The sequence below is a fragment of the Colobus angolensis genome, unplaced genomic scaffold, assembly GCF_000951035.1.
Source record: "Colobus angolensis palliatus isolate OR3802 unplaced genomic scaffold, Cang.pa_1.0 Scaffold22, whole genome shotgun sequence".
Classification (NCBI taxonomy): Eukaryota; Metazoa; Chordata; class Mammalia; order Primates; family Cercopithecidae; genus Colobus; species Colobus angolensis.
In genome coordinates this window covers 2,932,342-2,943,933 of record NW_012115377.1, presented here as the reverse complement: position 1 = coordinate 2,943,933, position 11,592 = coordinate 2,932,342, and the positions used below count along the sequence as shown (strand labels likewise).

Sequence of the window (11,592 nt, the reverse complement as noted above, 5' to 3'; positions counted from 1 at the left end):
ATTGAGACCATCCTGGCTAACATGGTGAAACCCCATCTCTAATAAATAAAAATACCAAAAAATTAGCCGGGCGTAGTGGCGGGCGCCTGTAGTCCTAGCTACTCGGAAGGCTGAGGCAGGAGAATGGTGTGAACCCGGGAGGCGGAGCTAGGAGTGAGCCAAGATCGCACCACTGCACTCCAGCCTGGGCGACTAAGCAAGACTCTGTTTCAAAAAAATAAATAAATAAATACATAAAAATAAAATAAAAAATAAAAATTAGCTGGGCATGGTGGCTCATGCTTGTAATCTCAGCTACTTTGGAGGCTGAGGTGGAAGGATCCCTTGAACCTGGGAGGCGGAGGTTGTGGTGAACCAAGGATGCGCCACTACACTCCAGTCTCGGTGACAGAGCAAGACTTGGACTAAAAAAAAAAATGCTGGCACAGTGGCTCACTTGAAGTCAGGAGTTTGAGACCAACCTAGTCAACGTGGTGAAATCCCGTCTCTACTAAAAATACAAAAATTAGCCCGGCGTGGTGGCGGGTGCCTGTAATCCCAGCTACTCAGGAGGATGAGACAGGAGAATCACTTAAAAACCCCCGGACACCAGCTGTGGAATTTGTGGCTTTGACAGATTGAAATCATGGCAGGTCCAGAAAGTGATGCACAATACCAGTTCACTGGTATCAAAAAATATTTCAACCCTTACACTCTCACAGACAATGAATTGTGTACTGGCCACATATGGAAGCTTTGCTTTGTCTTATATTTCAAGTTAAAGTCCAAAAAAACTCCAGCTGTGAAAGCAACATAAATGGATTTTAAACTGTCTACGGTTCTTAACCTCATCTGTTAAGTTCCCATGCCTGGAGAAGCTAATGCGAACTCATCATGTGATAATTCAATTTGTACAATAAATTATGAACCTGGAAAAAAAAAAAAACAAAAAAACCCAGGGGGTGGAGGTTGCAGTGAGCCGAGATCATGCCACCATACTCCAGCCTGGGCCACAGAGCGAGACCGTCTTGAAAAAAAAAAAAATAATACATAAAAAATAAATAATAAAATAAAAAAATGAAAAAAGTTCAAGTAGGTGTGACAAGGGAACAGGAAGAATCACGTATATATATCCATGCCTAACCATCAGATGTGGAGGTCCTATGTGATGAATAACTTTCAGTGAAAAGCAGATAATGAGCTGTTTAATCCAAAGAGGCCTTACATTTTGCCTATCATAATTGAAAGACACAGAATTTCATCAACATTTAATGCTAAAATGTGATCTAACAGTACATTTAATATAGAAAAAATGGAAATGAGTATTGCCCCCAAAAACTTCATATAAGATCAAAAAACCACTTTTTTATGTCTTTTGCTTCAAAAATAAATTCCTTAATTTTGCTTTTTCCTTCATAATTAAACACATAATGAGTTCCCAAATGAAGCACTTCTGGTACACTTGACAAGTACTTTATTTGTGCTGACTACATTTTTAAGAGATCTACTCATTTTATCCCTAGAACCCACACTTTCCTTTCTCCATCTTCCAAAGGTGTTTTACAGAACAAGGATAAAAGGCTATGACATATTATAATACTGGCACACAGAGACTGAAAGCTCCCAAGTAATCCGCTCCATTCACCAACTGAAATGGTTCCTCCTCCATGCAGCTGAGGGTTGACCGAGCAGGTCCAAGGTCCCTCCCCTTCCTTAAGGAGGGGCTGCTGGCAAGACTGGTCCTTGGCTGGCAACTGGGAAGTTGGCTCTCAGAGTGTCCCCAGTTGACAGTTAACCAGTAAGGGTGGCTTGGTGTGCACAGACCATGCAAATAATAGGTGTTTTTTTCTTTTGAGATGGGGTCTCACTCTCTCTCCCAGGTTAGGATGCAGTGGAATGAAGGCGGCCTTGACCTCCCAGGTTTAAGTGGCATTCTCCCACCTCAGCCTTCTGAGTAGCTGGGACCACAGATGCATACCATCAAACCTGCCTAATTTTTAAATTTCTTGTGAAGATGGGGTCTCACTAAGTTGCCCAAACTGGTCTCCAACTCCTGGGTTCAAGTGATCCTCCCAGCTCAGCCTACCAAACTGCTGGGATTACAGGCATGAGCCACCATGCCCAGCTCACACTGCAGCCCAGCAAGAAGACAAGAGTACAGGAAGGGGTCAAGGAGGCTGGAGAGACGGGCCAGGTCACCATGGCATGCCCCACACTGCTCGGTGTAGGAATGCATCATGGGGAGGTGCTGACACTTTCGGGGTAGACAGGGAACATGGACTGCCACACAGGGAAAAGCCAACTGCTCCCATATGTGAATTTTAAAGTTAGTTTTAGAAAATAAGTAACATAAGTAACAGTTATCAGAGCAAAAGTAAGGATAAAATAAGGATAAAAGAAAACTTTCTGCATTTCTTTTTTTTTTTTTTTTTTTTTTTTTTTTGAGACAGAGTCTTGCTCTGTCGCCCGGGCTGGAGTGCAGTGGCCGGATCTCAGCTCACTGCAAGCTCCGCCTCCCGGGTTTACACCATTCTCCTGCCTCAGCCTCCCGAGTAGCTGGGACTACAGGCGCCCGCCACCTCGCCCGGCTAGTTTTTTTTTGTATTTTCAGTAGAGACGGGGTTTCACCGGGTTAGCCAGGATGGTCTCGATCTCCTGACCTCGTGATCCGCCCGTCTCGGCTTCCCAAAGTGCTGGGATTACAGGCTTGAGCCACCGCGCCCAGCCTCTGCATTTCTTAAAATAATTTGAGGCCGGGCGCAGTGGCTCATGCTTGTGATCCCAGCACTTTGGGAGGCCAAGGCAGACGGATCACCTGAGGTGAGGAGTTCAAGGCCAGCGTGGCCAACATGTCGAAACTTTGTTTCTACTAAAAAGATAACCGGGTGGGCTTGTAATCCCAGCTACTTGGGAGGCTGAGGCAGGAGAATCGCTTGAGCCTGGGAGGTGGAGGTTGGAGTGAGCCAAGATCGCATCACTGCATTCTAGTCTGGGCAACAGAGCGAGACTCTGTCTCAAAAAAAAAAGTTTGAGATCTCTACATTTTTGAAACAGCAGATAAAAGCTTTTTTCAGATGAAGCTTAGTAATTCCCTAAGACGCAAATACAAACTGAAAAGAACAAAATACCCTAGTTAGAAAATTAATACTCACTCTCTCTTTGGACCCAGATGTTTTTACACTAATCACAGGCACCCCTTTGGATTTATCCATTACTACAGTCCGCTCGGTCCCTCGACTTCCTATGGAAAAGACAGGGAAAGTGTAAGTGGAAGACCATGAACACCCAGATGAGAAAAACCCTCCGCAACATGAATCCAGTTTGGGTTGCCAGCTAATGATAGCAGAATAACAAACCCCACCAGGCACAGAAACAAGACAGAATCTCCTGGGCTCATCAGCTGCCCACCTGACTTTGTGGCTCGAGATCGCTCTGAGGGGCCAGGTTTCTGATCATCTTGGTCCTTACTCTTTTCTCCACTTCCATCTTCACCCTTCTTAGCATCATCTTTCCTGTCACATTTATCGTCCCTCTTAAGGTTTGCAGATCTATAAAAAACAGACGTGTTAGCTGGGCGTGGTGGCTCATGTCTGTATTCCCAGCACTTTGGGGGATGAGGCGGGCGGATCACATGAGACCAGGAGTTCCAGACCAGCTTGGCCAACATGGCGAAACCCCATCTCTACTAAAACTGCAAAAATTAGATGGGCGTGGCTATAATCCCATCAAATCAGGAGGCTGAGGCACGAGAATCGGTTGAGCCAGGGAGGTGGAGGTTCAATGAGCGGAGATCTTACCACTGCACACCAGCCTGGGTGACAGAGCGAGATTCTGTGTAAAACACCCTGCCCCTTTAATGTAGCCAGGGAGGACAGGTACCTGTCACTGTTGCTCGACTTCTCCTTTTTCCCGTCACTGTCTCTTTTGTCAGAGGTTTTCTTTCCCACAGGTTCATTTTTGGCCTGAAAATGACAATCAAGTGCAAGTATTACCTCGTTTCCTAATGTGGGCTATATCCTGGGAAGAAAACAGCCACTCACTTTCTCCACGGAGATCATCTTTCCATGGAGCTCCGTCTTGTGCAGGTGGCTAATGCATTTTGTGGCCTCTTCTGCTGTGGACATCGTGACAAAACCGTAACAGCGAGCTCCAGGACTCCGGGCATTTGTCACAACCTTGGCGCCCACCACCTCAAAGGAAAGCAGGCAAATACGATTCAGACACGAGGCCCACTGAGTGGGGCATGGGGATACGAACAGCCCAAAGGGAAGTCTGCTCATCGGGGGTCCGACAAGCGTTAGACTGGGGACGGCAATGCTGCTAATGCTTCTGTTTCGCTGTTGTTCCTCCAAGGACCTCTGGCCAGTTCTAATCGCTTGTCTAGTTCCTCAAGGGGACCAGGAGGGCAGTGTAGGGGAACAGACGAAAGGGAAATAAAACAGGGTTCTGCCAGTGTTCCTTTAATATGGTCTAAAACTTGTGAAGAAATGATTCCAAATATACAGTCATGCTACATAGGTGGTACATTATGAAGCAAAAAAAAAAAAAAAAAAGACTTCGGCACAGACTGATGCAAGGAAAGGTCTATGTGTGAGCCATGCTCTGGAACTCAGACCCGCCCTACCACTGATTGTAACAACACTCAGTGACGTGTTTCAGATCCTGTAGACGCGTCCTTTCCAGTGTACTTGGTTCTCTCAACTACAGCAGGCAGCAGTTAGGGTCGCCCTTTGATGTCAGAAGACACCATGGCTCATGAAAAGCCCCACAGGAGCCAGTGGCCATGGCTGGTAATCACGTCCATCATGCCACATGGAATCCGAGTCCCAGAGGACATTCTCAGAGGGGCCTGGCCTTCACCTTAACCCACATCAGGCCTGCTGCGCTCAAGACACTGTAGTCTCCAGGGTGACACTTCCCCAATAAGCACACCCACCCGCTGGGGCCGCCATGGAGTCAGGAAACGGGGTCTAGCAGAGGAGACTTGGCGCAGGTGTTGCCAGCCACACACCTTGTATCACCATAACCAGGAAGCCCTTAGTTATGTCCGTAATAATGACATTTTTTTTTTTTTTTTTGAGATGGAGTCTTGCTCTGTGTCCCAGGCTGGAGTGCAGTGGCGCGATCTTGGGTCACTACAACCTCCACCTCCAGGGTTCAAGCTATTATCCTGCCTCAGCATCCTGAGTAGCTGGGATTACAGGCATGCGCCACCACGCCTGGCTAATTTTTGTATTTTTAGTAGAGATGGGTTTCAGCATACTGGCCAGGCTGGTCTCGAACTCCTGACCTTGTGATCCACCCACCCCGGCCTCCCAAAGTGCTGGAATTACAGGTGTGAGCCACCGCGCCCAGTCTGTTTTATCCTCTTTTAAGTTCTTCGAAGCCAATTATCAGGGAAAACACTTGGTTTTATGTATTGCAATGTGTTGAACCCTCACTGTGTAACACAAAGGACTGGACTCCTTTCCTTTGGCTGTCCCCAAAACTGACTCTGAGAGAGACGAGGAGCCCTGGATGCTTGAGGCTGTTTGGGAGGCGGGTCTGGGAAGCATCAGGGAGGAGGGGAGTGAGAAAGCACAGGGAGGAGGGCCAGGCGGCTGCGCTGGGCACTGCGGGTAGGGGGCTGGTGCTATCACCCCCACCTTCATGGGCTCAGGAAAGGCAGGTGCTGTAGACAAGAGGCAGCTAGAACTGCCCCCAGTGGTGAACTGAGGCAGCAACTTTGAGAGCCCCCAGCTGCTGAGGTGAGGTTCAGTCAATGGATGCAACACACCCATGGTCAGGACACCCACCATCGGACTCCAGGGTCCCTGTTCTGAGTTCCAGCATCATGAACGCTGTTCTAAGAACACTGCTGCCTCCCAGACATGCTGGCCAGCAACCCCGCTGGCCAACCCTGGCAGCCCACCTGAGTGCGACGTCCTGAGGACACAGAAACGGATCCACGAGTCATTACAGGGAAGAGGACAAGCTTGGAGAGAAGAGGGGAAATATAGCAGTGATGTGGGCTTTGGAAGCTTCCACATCACTTTCACTTCTACCCATGGCAGGGTAGACCCTCCCCAACCATCAGCAAGTATAAGCTCCTGGTATCTCTCAAAGAACTCACTGAGGGGAAAGGACCTGTACGTAAAGGCCACCCAACGCTGGTTTCAAAGTATCTTCTCCACAAAAGCTCTGGCACTTACCTTCCCATATTTGCTGAAAAGATTCTTCAAATCTGTAGCTCTGGTTGTAGAAGAGAGTCCACTAACCCAGAAATTTCTACCACAACTGCTGCGACCTATTTCAAAAGAAAGTTCTAGTAAAAACCCAAATACCCACAAGATCTTGAGTCTTAGAGACAACCTTTCCAAATCAGACATGGTTTCCACTTTTCCTGAGGCAGTGGCAGCACTAAAAGTCACACAGGGACATGGGCCTGACCACTGTCCTCACCAAGACCCTCTAGTGCAACACCAGGCCAGCAGCACTGCCACAGGGCCCATCACAATACTGAGTGGGGCTGTCAGGATCACCTGAGGTTTCCTAAGAAAGTTAGCAATTGCGGGCCGGGCGTGGTGGCTCACGCCTGTAATCCCAGCACTTTGGGAGGCCAAGGTGGCGGAATCACGAGGTCAGAGTTCGAGACCAGCCTGGCCAAAATGGTGAAACCCCGTGTCTACTAAAAATACAAAAAATTATCTGGGTGTGGTGGCGAGCGCCAATAATCCCAGCTACTCGGGAGGCTGAGGCGGGAGAATCTCCTGAACCCAGGAGTCGGAGGTTGCAGTGAGCCGAGATCACGCCACTGCACTCCAGCCTGGGCAACAGAACGAGACTCTGTCTCAACAACAACAAAAAGGTGAGCAATCGCTTAATTACAGGAGAAAGTGCAGTGTGCAGTGGCCATGTAGCAAAACAGCCAAACTTGGGTCAACAATGCACTGTTTCTCTTTCCACCTATAGCTTTGTATCTATCCCATGTTTTTACTGCTGTAGAACACTGATTAAGAAAGAATTTGGCAGGGTAAAATTATTTCTCAGTTAATGAATTTAATGAAGGTTACAGAACGAATGTGCTCCCAACACAAGGATCTACACCACATCAGCCTAACTCTTAGGACCTGGTATGCTTCCTACAACCCAGAACCTGTACAGGTAACAGCAGAGAAGGAGAAAAGACTGCACAAAAGTCTCAGGAATCTCCCAGGTAAGGAGCATAGTGCGCGATGAACCAGAATCAAATACCCGCCACTGCCCAGGCCATACATGCTCCAAGGGACAGGTGTCGCTGAGGTGACCTACCCTTTTCCTCTTTGGAAAGCCTTTTTGTATCCGAGTCATCTTCGGGAGAACTAGAGACAAAGGACAATGTCACTCCACAAGGAAGAAGCATGGAGGAAACAAACTCAAAACCATAAAATTCGTGCTGAGGTTGCATACCTACCCGAAATTTAGCTCTGAAAAAATGATACCCCGACAAACTTGTATTGCAAATCTGACCTAACCATAAGATTTCAGACCCACAGGAGTTAATTAATTCTGCTGGACTAAAGGTAATTAGGAAGAATTAAAGAACACAACCATGATAGGTTGAGAAAAGAAAAAAGATTATGTAATCAGTGTAAAATACACAAAGAGAAACAAAACATTCTTTAGAAGCAAAACTACAATTTCGTCAGTCTGGCTGGCCAATTGCAGAAAAAAACAGCTTATGTGTGTCATTACATGACCAATGAAAAGGAGATAGCGTCTGGTCTAAAACCGAGAAAAAACAAACCTCATTTTCTGATCAGCGCCCTCACTGGTTGAGGACTCTTTAGGAGCCGGAGGGACTTCATTACAAGCTTCAAAATCAAACTTCCTCCCGTCTTCTTTGCTATCTCTGGCTTCTGGGCTTGGGGCTTCCGTGGGCGCTTCCGCGAGCTCCTCGCTAGAGGCCTCCGCGAGCTCGGAGGCCGCACTACTCTGCTCAACTGCCGGCTCTAGCCCTACAGGCTCACAGTCCGTCCTCTCGCCATCGCCTGGCTGCTCCGCGGGCTCCCTTTTCACTACCGCTAACAGGCTGTCTGCCTTGCTCGACTGAGCGTGTGCTGTTGACTCGCTGGCCAAATCTAAGTCACCCTCTTCCGGATGGGCGCTGTCAAATAGGTCCTCTTCCTCCGCAAGCTTTCTGTCTGGCCCCACGCTACTTGTGTCCTGTGCAAATGGCTGCTCCAGCTCGGAACTTTCTTCTTTTACTGGCTCAGATTTACAAGTTTCCCCCAAAATGTCGAGTATTTTCTCATTTTCTACGGATTTAACAGGAATAGAATGGCACAAGGTTTAATTACCAGGGAAATAAAGCAATCACAAATGTGGAACTGGCACGGCTGCCACACTAACACGAAGAGAACTGCTAGCTACACAGAGATTGGAAAACCCGCGGGTACACAAAGTTATACTGGTTACACTACCTGCGCTGCGACCGCCTCTAGGTAAGCCTCTACGCTACACGGAAGAAAAAAGGCCCCCACAGATTTAAAAACCTACAACCACGTGGCTGCTTCTCAACAGTCTTCTTCGAGTTTTTGTTCAAGTCTGGGTCTTCTGACTGATTTTCCAACGTCCAAGGTGCTGAACCGAATGTAATCACCATTCAACGACAGCTCAATTTCCAAATTTCTTTGAATTTCTTTTAACAGAACAATCCAATATGAAAATCAGAATCTCTTCTGACGGTGGGAGATAAACGCAGTCCGGAAGGGGAATAATATGTTGAAAATTTTCACGAAGAAACTCTGTTTCCTCTTCTGGAATCCAGTCACTTCTCAGGTGGTAAGTGCCCTGACAACAGCTTTTTCCTGCCTTAACTGCGTTAATCAAAACGACTGCAGCAAAATATCACAAGATCTGTTTCATGTGTAGAAACACATGGAGGAATCATAGGGACAGGGGGGAATTAAATGCCACTCTACGTGGTTAGAGATGAAAATAATCACTACATTGCACCAAATGTATTTGACCTCAAGAAGCCAGAATGGCTCTTCCACAGATCTGGTGATACGAATGGGTTTCCAATCTCTGATCCTTGTATGATCTGGATTGTCCACCATTAGAGCAATTTACAAGATCATAACACAACTTAAAACATAGACAGCTTTAAAATAATAGCGTGAAAACTTTCAAACCATAACTGTCGTGTTTCTCTTATCAGTACCTGGCTCCAAAAGAGATTCTTCAATGTCCTATTTAAAAAAGAAAAAGCAAATCCACAAGTCACTTTAAACACGGGGAAGATATATTTCACCAACAAATACAGCTTTCAATCATCTGTGAATATATGCCTGTTTCCACAAAACTTTCTCCTGTCCAAAAAATGTATTCCATCCTACAGTAACTTGATGAAAACCAGTTCCTTTTGCCAGTTCCTCTGGTAACAGCAGGTCCCTAGTGATAACAGTCTGTCTGATTCTCCCGAGTCTGGGCCCCGCACAGACATGCCACTCACCCCACGACCAAGCTGACCTAGTGGCTGCTGCAGCTGGCAAAGACCCCCTTTGTCAGAGGAGAGGTCACAGTGGATTTAGGAAAAAAATACTTTTCCCAACATAAACTTATTTGTAACTGAAACCTGTTATAACAAAATGATCTCTCTACTCTGCTGAAAACCTTTTCCGACATCGGGCTCACTTAGGACAATAGGTCCAATCCTTCTGGTAGCCCAGACTCAGCGAGGCGGGCCCAGCTGCTCTGCAACACCTCTGGCTTCTCCCCAACCCTGTATGCTCCCCTCTCTCTTCTGCATCAGAGCCACCACCCACAGTTTCTGCTCCAAATTCTTCTTTCCCTCTTCAACCTATCCGCAGTCAGACCTCAATTCAGACATAACTTCCTCTGGGAAGAGTTCCAGGCACTTCTAAAGTCCAATCACCACAACTGCTCTCTCATCACACTTCTTTCTCCCTTCTGGTTACATACTTGGTTTGATCCCACTGCCCCTGCTAGATGGCCAGCCCTGAAACTATTTCTGTTCTGCTAACCTCTTAACCCCAGTATCTAGCACAGTATCATTTCCTTACACATACACACTGCTCTTTCACTGTGGAACATCAACCACTTGTTTAACATTGCCAGGGATGCAGAACCAGATGGTAACTTACCGCAGTTACTTTGAAGTTCAACGATGAAGTTTCCGAAGTGTTCTTGAATCCTTCCCCATCCACCTGAAAAACAAAATGGAAGATGACTTTGTGGAAGCTGGAGCTGTGAAAACCAAGGCCGACACCTCGCTTAGGCAACCTGTGTGTCTGTTTCCCTCACAGCACCTTTTGCCATCTAAAAGTCTACCGTTGGGTCACTCAGTTCCGCACTTGCCTCTCCGCCAGAACACACACGCCACGCCTCTGCTCCACCAGCATCTCTGGCAGTGGCCTGCAGGGGGGCATGCTGCCCTGTCTGTACTGGGTGAATGAACGAATCAATTTCCCAGGCAGTTTCTAAGTACTGGTGATTAACACATACCCCTCCAACCACAGGATTTCTAAAGCAGAACTCAAAAATGATAAACTGTGCTCCTCCAATTTCACCTGGTAGCAATACTCTTAAGGTAACAATCACCGGGCACTTTCTCCTAGCCTACTTTATTCATTCATTCATTTGAGACGGAGTTTCGCTCTTGTTGCCCAGGCTGGAGCAATGGCGTGATCGGCTCACTGCAACCTCTGCCTCTCAGGTTCAAGTGATTCTCCTGCCTCAGCCTCCCGAGTAGCTGGGATTACAGGCATGCGCCACCACGCTGGCTAATTTTTTGTATTTTTTAGTAGAGACAGGGTTTCACCATGTCCAAGCTGATCTTAAACTCCTGACCTCAGGTGATTCGCCCGCCTGAGCCTACCGGAGTGCTGGGATTACAGGCGTGAGCCACCACACCCAGCCCTCCTAGCCTACTTTATTAAAAACAAACATTTAACTTGGTCATTTTCTGTCTTTACTACATGCCAAACAAAAGAAAAACTTGTTATCACCAAGTTTTACTAAACTTCAAGCTCTTTTTAAGTGAACTACAAAAAGATCGCTCCCAAATATTTTCTTTTTTCCTTTTCTAGATTTGAACCCATGACCTGGATGCCTCCATTAACTGAGAAGTACACACTCTGAAAATAATAAACACACAGCAGCACCAGGCTGAGAAAGGCAGCTAATCAGTTCCTCAGTGCTGCCCTAGGTCAAAGGAGGGTAAATTTGGAGGCAATGACTTTCGACCATAAGGTTTAAGGTTCAGTCCTACGAGGCATTTCCAACAAGCTGAAAGCTGCAATGCCTTAAGGAAATAAAACCACCTACTGGGCACGTGACGTCGGATTAAAATGAAGATCAGCTCGAAGACAGTGATGGCTTGTGGTATTTGAATAGCCCCACCAGAGAGCTCTATGCCAAAACACTAAAAGTGAAAAGCTGGGAAAGCCCTAAGCAAAGGTCCTCCTTTACATACAAGGATGCTCACAGTCAGTCCCTTTGGGGAGCAGGGTTGGTACTTGTCTTCACTGTACTTTACATCTTTTTTTTTTTTTTGAGACGGAGTCTCGCTCAGTCGCCCAGGCTGGAGTGCAGTGGCCAGATCTCAGCTCACTGCAAGCTCCGCCTCCC

The 11,592-nt window shown here is 47.0% G+C and overlaps 1 protein-coding gene across 1 annotated transcript in view; it reads right to left on the bottom strand.

Moving 5' to 3' along the window:
- SAFB (scaffold attachment factor B) overlaps positions 1–11,592 on the bottom strand; it is a 53,579-nt gene that overhangs the window by 15,157 nt on the left and 26,830 nt on the right. Inside the window, exons 5-13 of the mRNA XM_011943620.1 lie at positions 10,107–10,169; positions 9,164–9,191; positions 7,745–8,255; positions 7,270–7,319; positions 6,171–6,265; positions 4,020–4,169; positions 3,859–3,941; positions 3,388–3,569; positions 3,132–3,220 (exon numbers count right to left, since the gene is read on the bottom strand). Of these exons, the coding sequence (XP_011799010.1) occupies positions 3,132–3,220; positions 3,388–3,569; positions 3,859–3,941; positions 4,020–4,169; positions 6,171–6,265; positions 7,270–7,319; positions 7,745–8,255; positions 9,164–9,191; positions 10,107–10,169 (1,251 nt within the window). The remainder of the gene's footprint in view (positions 1–3,131; positions 3,221–3,387; positions 3,570–3,858; positions 3,942–4,019; positions 4,170–6,170; positions 6,266–7,269; positions 7,320–7,744; positions 8,256–9,163; positions 9,192–10,106; positions 10,170–11,592) is intronic.